Raw genomic sequence first — 20898 nt, forward strand, 5'->3', positions numbered from 1 at the left:
TTTGGGATCTCCCCCCCCCCCGCCCCCGCCCCGCGGCGAGGGTGGTTGTCCCCGCGTGGGAGCAGCGCCCCCTGCAGAGGCGACGACCTCGCCGAGTGGAGGTCCCCGCGCGCGCGGGCATTAGTCCATTCACTGCGACTCCCTGAGCCCCGCGGCGGCCCTGACACGCCAGCCACCGAATCTATGAATGGGGAGAGGGAGAGAAGCCGCGTCTGCCTCCACTCCCGCCCCTCCCCCGCCTCCCTCCAGGCCGAGCCAGATACAAAGTGACAAGGGGCCGGGCGGGGGGGGGGGGCACTGCGGGGGCGTGCAAGAGGGGTGCAAGTCTGGCTGGAGACAGTACTATTTATATACTCCCGAGCTCCAGGACAAAGAGGGCTGGTCGGAGTCCCCCGCCCCCCAGCCCCAGAGCCTCCCCGGCCCCCTCCCCGGTGGCTTTGATTTCATTACCGCCCCCCCCCCCCGGGGGCGGGCTGGCAGGTGCGGGGGTGGGAGCCGTCTCCGCGGGAGCAGCCTTGCCAAAGGTCCGGCTGCTGACGTCGGAGAGCGCCCGCTCCTGTCAATGAAGGCAGCGGCAGCCTGGGGACGGTCTGGCAACGAGGCTACAGACGTCATCGCCTCCTGTTGGACGCGGGGGGTGTCCGAGCAGCGGCTCCGGCTTAAAGGAAAACTCTCCAAGTTCCAGGCAGCCGCGGAGAGTCGTTCCTGAGAGCACATGCACCCCCAGATGCCCAGTGTGCGCGGCACACGGGCTGGCACACGCGCGCGCGCACACACACACGCACACACACGCGCGCACACTCGCACTCCTGTTCTGCATAGATGTGTGGGTCCAAACTTGCGGCAGCACCGAGAGAATGGGCTGAGATGGACCGGTCCTCCTTGGCGCCTGGAGGGCTCAGCGCGGCTTCCCTCGACACCCCCAGATGGAAGGGAGGGAAAGAAGACCGCGACACCCCGGTTAGAGTTGTCCCCCCTTTTCTGAGAAGATCGGCGCGAAAGCCGGGGTGCCCGAAGCCTTTGGAATATGCCTGCTTGGCGGAGCCGAAGCGAGCGTTCTTGGAGAGGTCCCGAACTTGGGCCACCGGCCTCGCCTGGCAACTCGTTTTGCGCAGTTTTCGTCGGAGCCCCGGACCCGCCGCGCTCCTGGCCGGCTGGCGCCGCCACCCCCACCTTTTCCCTCTCCCTTTTTCAAAGGCACGAACTTGAAATGAAGCGGAGACCAGGTCCGCGCCTCAGCACACTTTGGCGGGTAAGTTGGTAGTTGCTTTTACCTATTATTTAACCCTTGGGAGTCCGGAAAAACTTCATTCGAACCTTTTCCCCTACTCTCCCCCCCCCCCCGCCCCCCATCATTTCCGTCCATCCTCTTCGTCAGTGAGATGGGGCCCGAGCGTGTCGTTTGGGAACAGGGCTGCTCCGGAGGAGAGTGGCTCGCGGGAGGGGGTTGGACGAAGCCTGAGTCTGTAGAAGCCAGACTCAAGGCTGTGAGACTGCAGCCAACTCTGGGTGCTGAGTGATTGCCTCCGGGCCACTGCCTGGCCCGAGTTTCCAGCTCCAAGTTCCCCGCGGAGGCTGCCCTCCAGCCCCGTGATGCCAGCCTGGCAGGTGCCGGGTGAAGCGGCCAAGAGGAGCTGCTGGTGTTCCAGCACCTTCCTTCCTTCCTCCCTTCTTGGCTTCCCCCTGGAGTTCTGGATGGGGGCAAATCCCCCTCCTCCTCTCTCCATCCCTCACCTCTGCTGCCACTCTCCTCTGCCCCCCCCACCTCCCCCCCCCCCCAGTCCCTTTCGCAAAAGCCTACGTGATGTCATCGGGAGGAGGGTTCGGAACCTCTAGCACCTGAAGGCATCACTGTATCGCACCCTGCAGCATTTGATTTTCTTCATTCCACCCAATTTTCCTTGCAGTCCACGGAAAGCACCCCCCACCAAATATCACAAACAGTGTCCCCCCTCCCACCCCCCCTCCCCCTGCTCCTTCATGAACGGACAGGGCCAGGGGTCCCAGTACAGGGAACCCCCCTCCCCCTCCCAGATTAGGAAGAAATCAGCTGAGGGGCCCCGAGGAGCCCTCCTCTCTGGGTGCTGAGCTCTCCTCCGCTCTCAGCTCACCCTTCTAGTGGAAAGAAGAAGAGGCAGGAGGAAGGAGAGAGCCGGCCGGTGCCAACAGCCCCCTAGACGTGGAGCTGCTCGGCTGAACGGAGGGATCTGTGTGCCAGTCCCTGCCTCCCCTGCCTCCCCTGCCTCCCCTGCCTCCCCTGCCTCCCCTGCCTCCCCTGCCTCCCCTGCCCTCCATCTCCCTCCCCGGTCTCTACTCCCCACCCCTTCCGTCGCGCTTGCTCCCCTCCACCTAACCCCACCTTCGCTCTCCTCTCCGAGGGGGGAGGGCCCGGGGTGAGGAAAGAAACCCCCAAAGCCCCAGTCCCAGGCAGAGATGTCGAAGAAACGCAAAGCCCTCGAGGGTGGAGGAGGTGGAGGAGAGTCCCCGAGCCCAGAGGAGGAGCCCAGTGCCCGGCCTGGGGGCCGAGGCAGCCCGGAGCAAGGTAGGGGGAGGGGGGCGGAGGAGAGGGAAGGAGGCGGCCGGGAAGCCTCTAGGAGTTGAGATCCTCTGCGAAACGCTCTAGCCCAGCTTTTCCGGCACAGCCTTCCGGGTCAAGGCAACTTGAGTAGACTTCTCTCCCCACATATGGGATTTTACTGGTATCTTGAGGAAATTGGGGGTAGGGTGGGATGAGCTGATTCAGCCGGTGCTGGAGACCCAGATTTGGGAGAACTTGAAGCTCTGTGGAGAGCAAGGGAAGGAGGGGTGGGAGGGGAGAGGAGCAGGAGGAGGCCGGGGAGGTGTGGGTTGGGGGCTGCCGACCCTTTCCAGGTCCTCTGCCTGCCCTGCTGTCGTGGGTGCTGGTGTGACCGGCTGTCCCGTGGACGTATGGGCTGCGTGGCTGCTTGTGCTGGACACCTGTGTCGAGAGGGTGGGGTGCCAGGGCTGTCCCCGAGTGTCTGTGGCCGGTGAGGGACAGCAGGGAGGATGTCGACTTCTTCCATGCTTCTCCAATCCAGGCAGGCTGAGGGTTGCGTCATGCTGAATCCTCACCCCTGCACAGGCAGGCCCTCTGCCTTCTCCTGAAGTTGGAGGGGAGGTTTGAAGCAAATTGGGTGACGTGTTGTGATTTCGAGGAGAGATGTTGTGATGAAAGCAGTTGGGTGCTCCTCTGCCTGGAATAATAGCAAGGACAAAGTGAAGAGGGTAATTTCCTGTGGAAACAAAAGTAATACCTGGGTGTCTGGTCCCCACAGGAAAGAAACCCAAACAGACACCTTTTATTTCACTGAAAGCATCGGGGATTTGAATAAAAGTAGGCCCAAAGGAGCCAGTCAAGCCCGGTCTAGGCTGTCATTAAAATACAAAGGAAAAATGACCCCGGTGCAAATGTTTTGCTGTCTGTTAAGCTGTGGAAGAGGACAGGGGGCGTGACCTGAATCGAGGCAGGTGGAGGGGTTGTTTTGAGCGATGGCTTTGCTTTCCAGAACTCAGCTTTTGTGGTCTTGGTCGGCGGCAGGCTCGGGTCTGAGCAGAGCACCAGGAGACATGGGCGTGTGTCTCCAAGATGGGAGTCGATGGCTCTTCTCCCTTGACGTCATAAGAAACACAGAGTCACCAAAGTCCTTCCTGCGCACGAGACCTGAATCTCTGGGCCCACTGGGAACCTTTTGCACGGCTTGTGTGCATTTTAAAGCAGAGGTCGGGTTTTGGCCATCCCTGGACAGTGCGTCTGGGATTTAATAGAAATAGGTGAGAGCATATTGTTGTCCGCTTACCTGGAAACGGGTTGCATTTTCGTGACTGCCCATGTTTTGACTTTATTTGCTCAGTTATGACCTTAGAGCAAAAGTCAGTACATTTCTTACATTCGTTTTGCTGGAAAACTGGCATTTGGTAAGAAATGCAAATATTGCAAATGACTGGATCTGAATGGTCGGTGGTTTTCCGGCTTTGAGGAGAATAATTTGGTATCACCTTGAGTATCTGACAGATTCATCAGCTGTGTCCCCAGCATCCGGGTTTGACCTGAGGGTTACTCTCAAAGATACATAGCATGTTCTTCTGGTGAAGCTGCTAGTGACGTCCATGGGAAATGACATCATTATCATGGCAAATAACAACATGGGGGCATTTTACAGCGGTTTAATATTTGACGAATACATGTCTTCCAGTTGTAAAAGAAATACGAGTTGTATCTTAACAGACACGTCTCGTCTTTTTTTGTTGAGACGCATGGTTTTAGCATTTAAAAAGGTAGGCTGTGGAGGTCCTGTACCAACAGCAAATCATTTCTACATTCCTTTGCGGGGAATATTTTGCAGGTCGGGACCGGGAACAGAACGTACCTACTACATCCATGTTACTCGGAGATTATAATAATTTTGGAATGACCTGTTCTACAGATTGGTTTTGTTTTAGGGCTTAAAAATCTCTCATGATTTCACCGTATCCTTTGTATTTGGCAAATAAAAAATGCCACTTGATAATTGCCTGCGAGTATGTAACTGTAGAAACCATTAAGAGCGTAAACACTCAACCACTGTATTATTGTGAGTGCGTTTCTTTGGGAAATGGTAGCCGGGGCACACGCCCCAGGTGGGGGAAACATATCTTCTGCATATATGGTAGAGTTTATGGCTGTGCGCACCTTGACAGTGGGAGACGGGGAGGCCGGGAGAAAACCGGTGTGAGCCACACGTTATGCGCGTGCGCTGAAATGTGCAAAGACCCTCACCCCCGTGGTTAAGGAACCGGCTGGCCTCTACCTCTGCACTCAGTGCTGTTCTTGTCTTCTCCTTTGGACCTCTTGGCCAAAGTTGACAGTATGCACACGGAAGAACAGAGAAAAATATTTACATCCGTCTTGCTGGCCTTGACTATCAGAAGGGGCTTCTGTTAAAAGTTTCCACAACTCGGAAGGCCAATGTGTTTGTTCATTTTAACCATTGAAAGCGTATGATATAGCATGTAGTAAGTTAAGGCGATTGGAAATTAAATTCCGGTGGTAGGCATGGATTATAAGACCATCTGCCAGCAGGGTGCATTGATCCAAAGTTTTAAATAGCTGATAAGCCCGCAGGCTACCTGGAGAGAGTGTGGTGGGACCTTGGAATGGAGGAACAAAGATCCATTGTGCCTTTTCATGCCCTCACCTCTCACCGGTCTATGCCAGGTGCACACGGTTCCCAGGCCTGGCTGGGAGGTGTGGGTATTTCCCGGTTGTTGTGTTTGAATGGCTCCTGCCCCCTTGATAGTGTCTCGAAAGGAGATTCCTTATGGGGATGCAGGCAAGGTCGTAAATGGGTCATGGTGAAGGCACATGGAAGGCTTTGGTTTTCTCCCTGACTGTGATCGCACCATCCTATTTCATTTAGCTGAGTAAACAGGAGAAGGAAGTGCATTGTCCTAGCGTTGGCTGAACATTTCTTTGGATGCCCGTTGAAATTATTTGACATGCATGCATGCGTGTGCACTCGCACGCACATGTGCCTGGCGTGTGTGTGTGTGTGTGCACGCACGCACGTAAAATCACGGTCAGGATATAGTCCTCTCGTGGATCCCAGCTGGCCCTGTGTCCAACACGTGTTCGGATTATACTGATGAAAGATATTTGCATAAAATGTTAACTTTGTAAAGTTTTGTCTTTCCAACTAAGAGAAGTTTGGTGTGCCGGTAGACAGTGCCAGCCCACAGTTTTTGTTTTACTGTGCTTGTACTTTTCTTTTCTTTTAAAAAAAATTTTTTTTAACGTTTATTTATTTTTAAGACAGAGAGAGACAGAGTATGAACGGGGGAGGGTCAGAGAGAGAGGGAGACCCAGAATCCGAAGCAGGCTCCAGGCTCTGAGCAGTCAGCATAGAGCGCGACCCAGGGGCTTGAACCCACGCACCGTGAGATCATGACCTGAGCTGAAGTTGGATGCCTAACCGACTGAGCCACCCAGGCGCCCTGTACTTTTCTTCGTTGCTCTGAACTTCGATCCAAGAACACGTCCTGTTCAGTTAGCTGTGAAGATGATGGCTGTGTTGAAGGCTGCACGGGAAGAGTCTCTGATGAAAACACTGAATAAGTTTATTGATTGATCTCATTCCACGGGCGGATACTCTTCCTTTCCCACTCTCTTCGCACTCTCTTTATGGTAGTTTCTTTCCGAGGAATTATTGTCTGCTTAGAAACTGGTTTGACCACAGGACGTTTGTTTCATCAGGCACCCTGCCCTGAGACACAGCAGGAGGCCCTGTTTGCCCAGCTTTGTCCTGGTGGGAAGTCTACCTTCCTGGCCCTGTAGGCTCCCCGAGTCTGTCTTCCTGTCTGCGTCCTCATTGTTCTGCAGTGTTTCGTCTTGTAGTTTTTGCTCTTTTGTTCTTTTAGGATGATATTTGGATGAAAATGATGTCCACTGTTCACTATTGCATTCCCTTTAAAAATAAGTAGTTTCTATTTTTGATGAAATTGGTTAAGACCCCATCTGGCACAGTTTTCCGGATTCCCGCCACGGCAGAGTCCCCTGAAGGGCGGGGGGGAGGCTCTGTGTAGAGGGGAAGCAGGGCAGGTTTGCACAGGACTATGGTCGACTCATATTTTACACTCCCCAGACTTCCTGAGCTGCGGGAAACCATCTACGGGTAGCTATTCCTTCATCTGATGAGTTAATGACTGAACCAAACATGTTACTTCCTCTGTGTACCTTTTTGACATCACAATGGCATTCGGGTTTTATGGCTTCTCTGTGTCATTGATGGATCGTGGGTTTTGGGGGGGCATCTGGAACTGGAGGCAGGGGGAGTATTATCAATTCTGTGGCTCTAAAACTCAGAAGGTAAATAAACATCTAGGTTGGTAGCTGCCTTGCATCTCCATGACCCCCAAAACTAGTTGGAATGACTTTTTTCCTAACAGATCAATTTCTAAAAAATAATTGATGAGACTGTCTCATTATGAGAAAAACTCTCTTAAAGGGTGATTTATAATCATTAGTAAAAAAGAAGTGGTTATGACCTCTGGACCAAGAATTGATGTTAAAGAACATTCTTACAGACGTTTGATAGCAAAGAGCGACAGCTGAGACGACTTTTCAGTTCTGTTAGTTTCTCTGGCTCCCAGCAGAGAGGCCAGTGTGGTGCAGGCGGTGCCACAGAGGATGCCACAGAGGATGCAGGAGAGAGGGGAGTCGGGGAAAGGGATGTTCAAGGGTGCAGAGTGGAGTCCCAAGAGTCAGTTCTCACAGTTGGGCCAGAAAGGAAATTACACGTGTCTGGAAACAGACACGTGTCTGTTTCCTCCTCCTAACTTTGGAAGGTTGAATTGGATGACCCTGGGGGGTGGGGGTCAGACCTCTAAGACTTTGGTTATGGTTGTGTGAAGAAATGGACAAATTGTACCGACTCCGGACTCAGTGGTAACTCACAAAGGAGGCTGTGCAATGATAAAAGCGGTAATTCACATGCATAAACAACAATGGCTTATAGAGCGTAAGTGTTGTGTAACTTCATTATGAACGTCCGGAGAATAGGGGGAAGAGTGATTTGTTGTAACATCCCAGGAATGTCCTCTGTCAACTGTTAGTGTGGTCATCTGTCCTACCCGCTGCTTAATATTAAGCTCTTTTCTTGCCCATTTCCTCCAGTTTTTGTTATTTTCTGTCTGATCGTCAGGTTTCTGAAGTCACTGCTATTTAGTTGTCTGAAATGCAATGCAAAGGAATTTCAAAGTGGCATTGAAATTCTGCCAATGGCAGGATTTCATGGAGTCACTGAGAGTGACGCTGGGGCCAGCCTCACGCGCGTGCTAAGCCGTTGAAAATAGGGTTAGACTTTCATCAGAAGAAAGAAAATCAACAAGGATTATCCAATGTGCCTGCTACTGTGTATTTTATCCCATTTTATTCTGTTTGTCAGACATCTTCGGATTTAGCACTGGGCCTGTGCTAAGTGCTGGCCATACAGGGTCGTTGAGAATGGGCATGACCTTGGGGTTAGGGTCAGGGTCATCACTGGGCGATGAGATGTTTAAGTCCTAGGACAAAATGCTCTCTGAAGTTTTCTTATTTTGCTCACTTTTTTTTTTTTTATGGCCTGCCTGTCTCTCCCTAGGAAAATGTGTTTTTCATAAAGGTAGAAGGTTTTGTTTGTTTGTTTGCTTGTTTGTTTGTTTTTTACAGTGTACTTCTAGAAGATAGAATAAAGCCTGGCAACGTTCAGTGCTCTGAAATATTTGCTGAATGAATGTGTAGATGAATGATTGCACTCCCTTTTTAATGGAACTTTTCTGCGGATGTAGGATGCACAAAATGTATTACAGAAAGAGGCGAAGGAGGACTTTTAGGGGAGCCCCTAGATGGACTCCGTGCCCTCAGCTCTCCCTTGAGGCTCCTCGCAGGCACAGGTGGTGAAATCCTAAGAGGAGGAAGTACGGAGCAAGGGGTTTTCAGGAAGGTTCTGGAACCGCACACGGACTTGAGGGACAGTCACGGGGAGAGGGGTGGGGCCCACAGCCTTGGACTTGGCTCCTGCATCACCCGTTCCTCCAGATAACGAGGCCAAGGCCAGGTGAGATCCTACGCCCCAGAGCAGAGAGCCTGCTGGCCCAGCCAAAATAGGAAGTAGCCCGGAGATGGAATTCCTCATTCTTGCACAGTGAGACGGGTGGGGTCTCTTTCTCTAAGAGGGCAGGACACGAGATGGTGCATCAAACAGGACAGCCACCCCTACCCCTGCCCCTTCTCCCAGCAGGAAATCACCAGCACTGCTTTGGTTCTCTAGTAGAATTAGGCACAAACATTCTCCTTTGGCTTGAAGGTCGGTCCCACTGGTGTCCTAAAGGAGACCCAGGGAGATCATGGAGGAGCCCGTGGTTTGTCAACTCACAATAGCGACGCACAGGGAGGCCTTAATATCTGCGTTCACCTCATTCCTGCCTTCCGGGTACCGCACCTTGCCGCTAAGAGGACAAGTACCTTCCAAGAGTGCTTACGAAGCTTCCTCTTCTGAGGGCTCCTTTCTCCGCTCGGTGTCTCTCTGTGGCAACTTGAAGCATCCGTGGATCCCCTCGGAGTTTCTGTCTCCTCCGCGAGGCCAGGGCCATCTCCCCCAGTGGTGGCACCTTCCCCTCCTGAGTCTGGAGCTCCGGTGGGGTCCCAGGCGCCGCCCACGTCCCGTGTGGCTTGGGGACCGGTTCAGTAGTGTTCAGACGCTTCTTCCTTCCATTGGCCTGAAAGATTCTAGAGAAGAGGGAAACGCTTCATACACACGGTGCAGTCAGTAGAGTGATAAGTTATCACTTGGCAAATATGTATGCACGGGGGGCCGGGGGGGCAACGCGAAGAAACAAAACCTTACGAATGTGCACTGATGAGCCGGTCTGCACGAATTACTAGTGATGGTCTATACACGGCGTGGGAAAGCAATTTCAAAATTGCCGTAAACCTTTATAACGTTATTTAAGAATTAATTAAAAATGTAATAGGCTGAATCAAATAGTGCGCTGGAGGTGATAGAAAATATCAGAACTTGTTTTGCTTCGATGACTTCTTTACGAGGCAGATAATACATAGGCAAGCATGCTTAAGTTTTGTCAAGAAATGTTGTCGTGTTACCGAAGAAGGGAATTGACCGGATAGCCAAGAGGAGGGATTACGATAAAGAACAAGCACCTTGCATGGAGAACCGGGGTGCTATGTTTGCAAATAAGCAATGCCGAGTCATTCCACACGCATGCGGGCATTCCTGGCGATGATGGGTCTTCTCCCCACCCCGTCATCAGCCTGTCCTCTGCCCTCACCCAGTGTTTCTCAGATGGTGGGTAGTAACCTACTTGGGAGTCATGAAACCTGTTTTTAGTGAATCCCAACCAGATTTGTAAAAACGATGGAATGGGGGAGAGGTCAAGGGAGAGGAGGGGGGGGCAGAAGGGGATGGGGAAGTGGGGAAAAGGAAGGGGAGGGGAGGAGAGGGGGAGGAGGGGGAGGGGAGGGAGGGGAAGGGAAGGACAAGGAGAGCTAGAGGGTCCAGCAGAATGGGCAGGTATTATTTAGTGGCCTGTGTGTATATTTGGTCTATTGTAAAAATCCGTTTCCTCCTAGGAGTTGAAAAAGGAACAAAATCCTGGTCTAGACCGTATTTGGCAGCTCTCTTGGTGACAGCGGTCCCACAGCTCCAGAATTGTTGTGGCCTCTTGGTGAAAAACAGTAAATTAAAGCAAGTCTCTTTGGACGAAGGGTTGTGACCCGGAGGGCCCTGTGCTTTGGGAACGCGTTAACGGGGCGGCACCTACGAGGCCTCTGCCCCCCCTGGTCTGTCACATCCCTGACCCAGGCAGCCCTGCCCCGAGCCACTTCCAGGGCGGCTCCGAGATCGTGCATCGAAGGTTTCCGTGTGAGGCCGTGGCTCCCCAGCTAGATTGAAAAGAGTGTATATATTAAGAGCCCGATCAACTCATCATTCCTGCTTTTCTTCCAGGGATGGGCACAAAGTAGGTAGACGGCGAATCACTTTACGTTAACGTCTGAGACAGGAACCCACGCGTTGGAACCCAGCACGGGGAGAGGGAGGAGGAAAGGAACCAGGAAGACAGATGAGAAGGTCCGGGGCGGATCGGAGCAGTCGGTGTGAACCCTTCCCCCCCAGGCAGGTGTCAGTCCCCACCGGGAGCCAGAGTCCTCGATTCCCCGAGGAGCAAAAACAGCTTCACCGTCCACCGCGGAGCGAAAGGCACACTGTCCTCTCTAAAACCGTTTCTGTGCTCTTGAAAACTTGTCACATCTGGTTCTCAATCTATATGTGCTTGGGGAGTATTTACCTTTTATTTTTTTCAAGTGAGAGTCCTTTAGGCTTCCACTGATACAGAGCGTAGGTTTTCACCCCCTCAAACCCCAGGAGGCTGGACTTTAGCCCCCGGTATTTATGCCATGGGTACATTTTCAGGGATCACTTGTTATTTCATGCTTTAAAATGTTTCAAGTTAAATGCAGTGGGTACATACAGTTCTTTACTTTTCCACTTCAAGTGCCGAAATCTGGCTAGTCTAGGTTTGATAGGTAAAGAGGTAAAATAATGAAATAAATAAAAGCTTTGTGGCTGCCCACACACGCCAATCTGCAGAAATTAATGCCAAATAATCTTTGGAAATGTGTGGAACAGCCGTGGTTGTCAGAACCCGGGTCTGATGATTGAGACTTTCTAGCTCTCTTTTTAAAACTTAGAGGCAGTACATTACTGGTGTTTTACTCCCTTTCCACCCCACTTGGTTCTTAACTGATGAGGCCCCAGTAACAATCTGGGTGTGAGTTCGGATCGAGAGAGGGAAAAGAGAACGAGTTCACTGTCACACAGTCTCATGCCTCCTGTGCACAAAGTACCACCCCCCCTGGCTACTGGTGGCCAGGGGAGCATTTTTCCCAGCCCTTAAGGAATTTTCAGTCTTTACAGGAAGATAAGAATGTGTAACACCAGCCCTTAAGTGAGCAGTCACATGGAAGCCATCCAAAGGGTTATAGAGTCTTCTAGAAGGGAGCGATCCATTTCTCGAAGGCTTGGTTGAGTTGAGTCATCTTGACATGTTCAGGAGGCAGTGAGGAGCCGTGGCTCATGTACCAGCATTTGGATTTAACAGCCAGAGTCCAATCCCGTGCAACTTTTCCCCTTTATTTAGAAGAGATGTTTTCAGACCAGCCCTCCCTGAAGCCGGGCCCGCTGAAAATTCTTGCTCCGGCCATATTTGCTTCCACATGCTATGTTTGTTGCTGTAATTTTTAAATTTTTTTTTTTATTTTTTAAAATATTTATTTATTTTTTAGGGGGAGAGAGAGAGAGAGAGAGAGAGAGCATGAGCCAGGGGAGGGGCAGAGAGAGACACACACACAGAATCTGAAGCAGGCTCCAGGCTCCGAGCTGTCAGCACAGAGCCCCCCATGGGGCTCCAACCCACGAACTGTGAAATCATGACCTGAGCCAAAGTCAGACGCTTCACCGACTGAGACATCCAGGCACCCCTAAAATTTGCTGTTGAATAAAAAGTAAATGTAATTTGTAAAAATTGGAAAGACACAAAAGGTATATAATTTAAAATGTCTGCTTTTTTGGCAGCTAGTAGTATTTTCCACTTTGCTTCATATAGATCCTGCCTGTTTCCTCTAAATTTATTCTTAAGTATGCTCTTATAAATGGAATTATTTTTCCCATTAATTTTTTTAGACTAGTTTCTTGTGTGTGGCGAATGCTATTTTTATAAACCGCTTTTGATGTTTTTCAATGTTTATTTATTTATTTTGAGAGAAAGAGTGTGTGCGCGCGCATGAGAGCAGGGCAGGGGCAGAGAGAGACAGAGAGAGAGAGAATCCCAAGCAGGGTCCTCGGGATCAGCACAGAGCCCAACTCGGGGCTCGATCCCAGGAACTTTGAGTCCATGACCTGAGCCGAAATCAAGAGTCTGACGCTTAGCCGACTGAGTCACCCGGGTGCCCCTATAAACTGCTTTTTAAATCTTGACACGATCTCAAACTTATAGAAAAGTTGAAGTACAGTAGAAAGGCTTTCTTTAACCGGAACCATCATCCTGACCATTTTAGTGTGCACTTTCTACAAACCAGGGCTTGCTTTTACACGAATGCGATACAACCATCAAAGACTAGAACCAAACATTGGTCTCTCATTGCCATCTAACCTCCAGACCCCGCTCACGTTTTCCAGCAGTTCTAATAATATCCTTAATAGCAAAGGGTCAGGTCCAGACCTACCTGTGCAATTGTCTTTTCTTTAGTCTCCTTCAGTCTGGAGCTGTTGGAAAGACTTTTATCGCTTTGGTGTTTAAAATTTTCTTTTTTATGTTTATTTAGTTTTTGAGAGAGACAGACAGAGCACGAGTGGTGGAGGGACAGAGAGAGAGGGAGACACAGAATAGGAAGCAGGCTCTAGGCTCTGAGCTGTCAGCACAGAGCCCGACGTGGGGCTCGAACTCGCGAACCAGGAGATCATGAGCTGAGCTGAACTCAGACGCTCAACGGACTGAGCCACCCAGGCGCCCTGCCTTGGTGTTTTTAAAGATAACGAGTAAGGTGTTTTGCAGAATGTCTCTTGGTTTGAGTTCGTTCTGATGTGTGCTCATGGTAGATCCGGGCTCCGCCCTGCCAGGAGGAATATCACAGAAACTATGCTGTGCTCCTCTTACTGTGTTTTGACAGGTGGCCCCGGAATTAGATTTACCCTGTAACTGACGACGTCCACCTTGACCGCTCGATCTCTTGTTTTAGGGTAGCGTGTTCCAGTTTTCTCTGTCGGAAAGTTCCGCATCCCCCCTCCCCTTCCATTCTGAGCAGTAAGGAATTGTGGGAAGGTCCTTCGATCCTGCAAATACTCTTTTCCTTTTCAAACTCCTTCCTTTTCCACTCATTCACTTGTTGATATACATGAGTTTGAAGTCTTGGTCTCTTACAGGTTATCATGCATTACAGCCATTATTATTTTGAAGCTCACGTCGTCCTAGGTTTGGCTAGCGCAGGCTGCTTCAAGGTCACCTCTGTGCCTTTGGGCACACACACGTCCACCTCACATCTTGATCTCTTTCTCTGTATCTCGCTATGTAGAGAGACTGAGACATACACACATGTATAAACACGTTCGCATCTGTAGTCTTTCCTATGTTTATCTGTATTCAGAACCGGGAGTTCTTACCAACACTTCCGTTCCAAACCACTGTTTCAGGGCTCATTCTCGAGTTTTCCTTTCCTGCTCTCTTCTCTGATAGCGAGACACCCTGCTGGCTGTATCTACACCCATGCTAGCTGATTATTTTCTCCCCTCACTGCTGCCCTCGCTTCCCCGTGGGGACACGCGCCACACATCCTGGCTGCACCTCGAAGATCCAGTCCAGCACAGCGCTGCCCTTGGCCTTGGCCGAGCTGCCTGTCTGGCCCCGTCGAACAGCCTGAGGACTGAATTATTCAGGAGTGAGAAAAGGAAGAGAAAGATGGAGAGGGACGAAGGATATTTGCTGATTTTGTGCTCCGCTACCTTGCTGACTCTTGTGTCGTTTATATTTGTTCTTCAGATTATTTTTTCGAGCGTCCCAGGTAGTCAGTTACAAATAATGGTGATTTGAGCTTTCCTTCCCACGTGTGATACCTTTATCTTCCTCATCTGACTGCGCTGCCTGATTCTTCCAGAATGTCATTAAAAAATGCTGATAAAGACTCTGTGGGGAGGCGTCTTTTGTTTTCGCACAGACCCGGTTGCTGGCCTTTGGGTAGAGACAGGGAAACCTCATCGGGGTGATTATTCCTAAATGCAAACCCGATCACATCACACACCTGTATCCAACCGTGAGCGGGATTCCCACGGACCGTAAAACTCCGTTCACACCCTGGGCTTCACCTCCTTCCCCAGCTTCGCCTCAGGGCTTCTGTTAACAGTTTCATCGAGAGTGGACGTTGGAGGTAGACTTTTTGTCAAGTGACTTTCTACTTCTGATGCATATATTCAGATGAGTTTTTACTTTTGGTCTTTCAATCGCTTCAAAACACTTAAAAATGTTTTTTAACGTTTATTTATTTTTGAGACAGAGAGAGACAGAGCATGAGCGAGGGTGGGGCAGAGAGAGAGGGGGGCACAAAATCGAAAGCAGGTGCCAGGCTCTGAGCCATCAGCACAGAGCCCGATGCGTGGCTTGAACGCACGAACCGTGAGATTATGAAGTCGGGCGCTCAACTGACTGAGCCCCACAGGTGCCCCCTTGCTTCAAAACGTTTTAAAGCTCCTCGTTCACAAGGAAGCCCCCGATTAGGTATGACTGAGGTTTCCCACGCCACCTGGTCAGGCCAGGTGACCTAGACAATCCCTGCGACTCGGTCCCTCTCTCCCTGTCTGCCACGACACCTCACCACGGTGGACACCTTGGCGTGGCGCGTCTGATTCTGCTCTTCCTTGGCCAAAAAGTTATCGGTATCTTTGACCCATTTTCTGCAGAGGTCTTTGGGTAGGAAACGGCCACCGTGGCAGAGGGTCATGTGACAGATCTTGCTGTCGTCTGGGCGTGTTAATAAGGCTTTCTGCGTATGCTTCATCACGGGGAATGACTCCGTCCCATGTGCCCGGATTGGCTTGGATCTGGATGTTTTATAAAATACGAGTGTGCTTTTGTTTTATGGAAGCCTGGTTTTCATGCTCGTACACCCTGTAAATCCCCCCGCGACTGTCACGCCTCTTGGTGAGTCATCTTTGCCTTGCGTGTGTCTCCGATGCCTTCTTCAGAGCACACGTCTGCTGCTCCTTCTCCGTCATTTCCGTCGGATGAGGGACATTGGCACAGATCAGCCCACTTTGTTTCGGTCGTTCTGTGCTACTTTCCCATAGCTTTTGGGTGACTGCTGTTCTCTTTTCCCACAGGGTCCTCTGACCTGGGATTTCCGTGTTGGGTGCCCGGACCGCTAAGCGTCTGTGCCCGGATTCCCTTTGGCGTGTTTGACACTCACATACACGTTACATATTTGGGGGAGGTGAGCAGAGCAGGATTTCGGGGAATGCTATCGTGACACCTAGGAGGGGACAGACTTTGTGGAGAAAACAGCCACCCACCCGTTTACCCATTTAAGGAAACCCAGGGATCCTTCGTCATTTCACCTGTGCACAAGTGCGTACCAGCTGATCAGAGAGCGAGATCTCTGGGCTTTCTCCCGGGCAGAGCTGGAGCCCGGGCCCGACCCTTAAAACAGAGGCGTCGTTTCTCGGGGAAAACGCCCCTGACGTTTCTCTTTCTTCTGCCTCTCGTGTCTCTGCGATGTCACGGAGTGCGCAACCCCAGAGGAAAGTTGGGCTCCAGACCAGGGAGCCGCCCCGCTTCCGTTTTGATACACCTGCGGGAGCTGCCTCCAGAGCGCCACGCAGCGCCGCGCTCCCACGGTCGGTCCCCTACACCTGCACCCGCCTTTGTGCCGCGCACTCCGCCGTTTACCTTGTGTCTGCCCAGAGCAGCTGCAGCCCCCACTCCATTCACCGAGCCGCCCAGCCCAGAAACCTCGGGTCGTCCCTCTTCGTGACGATCGTGTAAGTTCTGCCTCCTCGGCACCTCCCTCCTCTGGGCACTTACACCGTCCCCGCTGCTGCCGCCCTAGTTCTGTCCCTCATCCTCTCTCACCCGGAAGACTCGGGTCCCAGCCCGGGTGCACCCGCTTCTTGTCCGCACTCTGCACGGCCGGACAGGGCGTTCTCAAATAAAGCCCGTCCGTAGGGTGCCCTCGTGAACCCTGCGGTGGCCGGTCTCCGGGGTCGAGTTCGGCAAACGGGTCCTTCATCCGCCCCCCTCCCCCACCTCCTCGCTGACCGCCTGCGTCCCAGTCACACGTCCCAGACCCCCCGGGCGCTGGCGCCACGTCTCTGTCCCGCCGCCTCTGTCTCTCCCGCAAAACAGCCTCCCCTTTACAAAGTGTTCCCTCTGTTTCCCAGTCCTTCCTACGTCTTACCAGCGTTCCTAATACATTCCTCTGCTGATTGCGTGTGTTGATCTGCGTGTCCACAACAAAACAGATGCCGAAGAAATACTTGAGCTGTTATTTCATTCGCACATCTGTCTAGTGATTATTTGCGTACAAGGCCGCCCCCCTTCCGAACTGGGCACCGCTTGATCATAGGGACCGTGTCTTGCACAGTTGTGGATCCCTCGTGCCCAGCACGGCTGGCACCTAAGTGTGCTATGCGTCTTTGGTGACGAGAGGGAGGGGTCACCGCTAGTCTCGTGGTAAATCCTGGTGTCACTCCAGTAGAGCTGGCTTGACGTTTTTTTAGTTGTGAATATTTTAGATGCATTATGCCCAGATTTTCTCCCTATGTTTTATTATTTTGTAGGAGTTTATTTATGTTGAGAGAGAGAGAGAGAGAGAGGGAGAGAAAGCAGGGGAAGGGGCAGAGAGAGAGAGAGAGAGAGAGAGAGGGAATGCCAAGCAGGCTCTGTGCTATCAGGACAGAGCCCGACGTGGGGCTCAATCCCACGAACCGCGAGATCACGACCTGATGCTTAACTGACAGAGCCACCCAGGTGCACCTGCAGGTTTAAGAATGAGGAAGCGAGTTCAGTTTTACAGGGAAAGTTTATAGGTAACATGAATAATTTCTTGGCAATAGCAGAGAGAAAAGAGTGAGACAGCTGACTAAGAGAAGTCTCCGTGTCCGTGGATTTCAAACCAAGAGGTCACTGTCTTTGCATGCGTGCGTCTTCACCTGCCAGGAAACCAGGTAACTCTGTGTAGCTGACACGTCTTGGCTGTATGGTTCCTGCTCTTCCCTGATGACCCGCTGTGACCTGGGGGGGGGGGGGGTGTGAATCTGGCCCTCAGAGCCCAGCCAAGCGAGATGCCTGCCCCAAGGGGCCAGGGAAGTGAGGCCTGGAGTTCCCACGTTAAAAAACTGGGGGAGGGGATCTACGCGGTCACCTGCCGGTCACAGGTGCGCCTGTGGGTTTCCAACGCTCCTCAGCAGCAGGCTTTGGGTCGTTTACCTTCCGGGCCCTTTTCTTTAGTGGTAAAACCATTTGTGTATTTTTCTGCTTGATCCTTCCAATAAAGTTTCCACCACAGTCCTCTGAGCCATACTTTGTCCTCCCACTTGAGAAAATTTTGACCCAGAGATTTAAATAACCTGTGCTGTCACGCAGCTCGCAGCTGGGATTTGAACCAGGAATTGTGCCGCTCGTGTTGTCTTTTAAAATACGAAGACGTCCAGGGGCGCCTGGGGGGCTCAGTCGGTTAAACGTCCGACTTCGGCTCAGGTCGTGATCTCGCGATTGGTGAGTTCGAGCCCGCGTCGGGCTCCGTGCTGATGGCTCAGAGCCTGGAGCCCGCTTCGGATTCTGTGTCTCCCTCTCTCCCTGCCCGTCCTGTGCTCGCGCTCTGTCTCAAAAATAAGTAAACATTAAAAGTTTTGGAATACCAAGTCACCCCCTAAGAAAGTGAAGGAAGCACACGCCAGGCCCGAGGGAGCGTCGGACGAGACAGCGTCCCGGGTGCTGTTCTAGAGACCGATTCGCTCTCCAGACAGGGAACAAGACAGCCCTGTTTTACAGCCGCAGACTTCCAGCTGCCCCGGGTCAGCATTAGAGACGTTGTTGGTCCTTCCTTGTGTAAAAGTGTGTGTGAGAAGGTGGGAGACGGGGGGGAGAGGGGAGGAAACCAACACAGCTCTTGATCAATTACTCGAAAACTTGCCTTTCAGGGGACCGAAAGGTTGGTTGCATTTTTGTCAACATGTGAAAAATTATCGTTGCTGGTACACGACCTCATGTCTAGGATCAGGTCGTCCGAGCAGTTACAACCCAGGGATGTGTGCGTGTGTGCTTGTTTCGTATTTCAGCATGCAATCATCAAAGCCACTGTGCAGCACACGCATAAACCATGGGGCGCAGTCGACAGGTAACTTGCTGGTTACACGTGTCTCTGTTGAGGGCGCAAAGGCTTGACCGAAAGCAGGCAGGCAGATTCTCTCCGCCCAGGGAGTGTGGCCGGGGTCTTGATTGTCCTTGCTTGGGGCCCCTCGCTGGCGTCTGCATCTGGGTGCCTAAAGAGGTGGACAGAGACAGCTGACCTGACCTGGCTCTCGCAGGACCGGATATGACATCACCCACGGCCCATCCGGGAGCTCAAGTTGTGACGAGCGTCATCCAGACGCTTTAACCAACGTACAGGGCACGCGAGGCCCGTCTTCTGCGTCAGGCGGTTGGAGTCTGGAAAGACAGACCCCGGACCCGATCACATCCTTTCTCAGGGCCCACGGGAAAGCACGTTGCTCCACGAATCTGTCCGAACGTGCATCCCACCTGACTTGTGTGGCCGGGCAACGCTGAACCGGGGCCCAGACCTCACGCACGTCGCCGCCAGCTTCCGAGCCTCGGGCCGCTTACGCCCTCAGCCTCGGTCTGCCGGTCTGTCCGTGTCTCTGTGCTGTTGTCGGAATAATACTGGGCCACGGGGTGGTCGTGAGGATTTGAAATCCCGCGTGTAAGGTGTCCAGTGCGGAGCTTCGAGGGCAAGACCCTGGGAGCGGCAGTCGTGCTGACTAGAGGGCCCGGGGTGCTGTATGGTGTGTGGTGTGCAGGCGGGGGTGCTGCTTGCCCTCTGGAGCTGGTGCCCCCTGCCCTGCCCCCAGACCGCCTCGTCAGCACGCGTCGTGCCCGGACAGAGAAGACGTGCATCGAGGCCACGGAGACCTTCGGGGATTTCTGGAAAGGAGAACTCACGACGGGCTCCCTGGGCTTCCCTCCGAGGACGGCGAGCCTCCCCTGGGATCACGCTTCTTCTGGCCGCTCGGCCGTGGATTCCGGGCCTCGCCGTCCGGCCCAGGGAACGTCCGCACAGCCTGTGGTGGCAAACTGGGGGGCGCTGGGTGCACAGGGTGGCAGACCCCCTTCTCGTAGTTTCCCAAGCCTTGGGGGGCCCGTCCAAGCAGACACGGGCGGGGAGAGGCGGGCGGCCTGGCCACTGTCCGTGGGTAAAGCTCCAGTCCCATGAGAAGCCGGCAGTGTCCCTGCCGCCCGGCCCCACTTGCTTGCTGTGACAATGTGTGCCTCCCGTTAAGGGACGCACAGCGTTTCCATGCGACCATTGTAGGTGGCCGTTGCCCCCTGGTCAAGTAGGACGGGACCCCGTTTGGCCGGCGTGGAGTCAGTCGTCATGCGATCTCGTCCCAGGACCCGAGGCCGGGCCGGAATCCTGGGTCCTGACTCTGTCTTCATCCCGGGGTGGGGGGCGCGGGGCGCCCGGGCACGAGCACCTCCGTGATGAGGACTGAGTACCCAACTGTGGGCGCTGTGCACCTGCGCCCGTGGGGCCCCTGCCTGCTGCCTTCTGTTAAACATCTTGCTGGATGTCTGGCTCTTCCCTGCCCCGTCTTTTCACGACATCCAGCCCATCCTGGTCACCAGTGCTCTGAAATTGGACGAGGACGCGTCTAGGTGTGGCTTCAGCATTGTATCCCGTTTGCAGTCAGCAGACCTCGGACTTGACGCTTTCCCTCCGCTGCAAACAGCGTGCCGCCATGGGTTGAGATGTGGCCTCTTCCCCTTGCCCCGTGCCCTGGCGGGGGTGCTCTGTGCCACGGGTCCCCCTCACCGCACACGTTGGGTCTTTCTTCTTATTTTTTTAAATGTTTATTTTTGAGACACACAGAGAGAGAGAGAGAGAGAGAGAGAGCAAGAGTGAGGAGGCCAGAGAGACCGAGAGAGAATCAATCCCAAGCGGGCTCCACGCTGCCAGCTCAGAGCCCGACGTGGGGCCCGAACTCACCAACCGTGAGATCATGACCTGAGCTGAAACCAAGAGTCAGACGCTTGATCAACGGAGCCCCCCAGGCGCCCACTGCTCGGGTCTTTGTACGCTGGCCAGCCGTTATTAATTCTCTTTTCACATTGACAATTCGATTTTTCTCCCGTGTGGCCGTCACTGATTCTTGTCAGTCTCACCTCCTCTCTTGCTCCCCTCACTCCTCTCCTGGCCTTCCAGGGCGGCACATCCCTAAGTGAGCTCCTCGTATGTCCAGGAAGCCCCGGGTTCTGGGCTTGTCACTCTTCCGTCTCAGGGCCCCCCTTCCTTGCCGCACCCTACCCTGCCTTTGCACGTGGCGGGCGTGTGCCCCGCTGACTACGGTGCAAGTGGAGAAGGGCAGGGTGTGCTCTTTGGCCGCTGAGCGTGTGGGGCCGGCCGCTTCTGCCCATCCCCGGGCCTGGCCGCTCGGCCAGGAGGCGGACACCCGAGGGGGCAGCAGGCGGAGGGGCCGGGACGTGTCCTGAGCTGTCCGGCCCGTCCCTGGGAGCCAAGCTTGAGCCCTCCTTGCCCAAAGTATTCAACTACCCTCTTCATGTTCTTTTCCCCAAAAACTAGAG

General features: G+C 53.2%; 1 protein-coding gene across 2 annotated transcripts in view; it reads left to right on the top strand.

Annotated features, from left to right (window-relative positions):
* The first annotated feature begins 654 nt into the window (after nucleotides 1–654).
* Nucleotides 655–20898, top strand: part of PDE10A (phosphodiesterase 10A) — a 599454-nt gene continuing 579210 nt past the window's right edge. Inside the window, exon 1 of one of the 2 annotated variants that reach the window (XM_019412750.2) lies at nucleotides 655–1252. Coding sequence is in view for 1 of the 2 variants with exons in the window: in XM_019412748.2 (XP_019268293.1) it covers nucleotides 2434–2542 (109 nt within the window). In the remaining variant the exon portion in view is untranslated. Of the gene's footprint in view, nucleotides 1253–2113; nucleotides 2543–20898 lie in introns of those variants that run through there. The other variant, XM_019412748.2, reaches the window with a different exon arrangement.

The sequence above is a fragment of the Panthera pardus genome, unplaced genomic scaffold (assembly GCF_024362965.1).
Source record: "Panthera pardus isolate Hobbes unplaced genomic scaffold, ASM2436296v1 HiC_scaffold_17, whole genome shotgun sequence".
Taxonomy (NCBI): domain Eukaryota; kingdom Metazoa; phylum Chordata; class Mammalia; order Carnivora; family Felidae; genus Panthera; species Panthera pardus.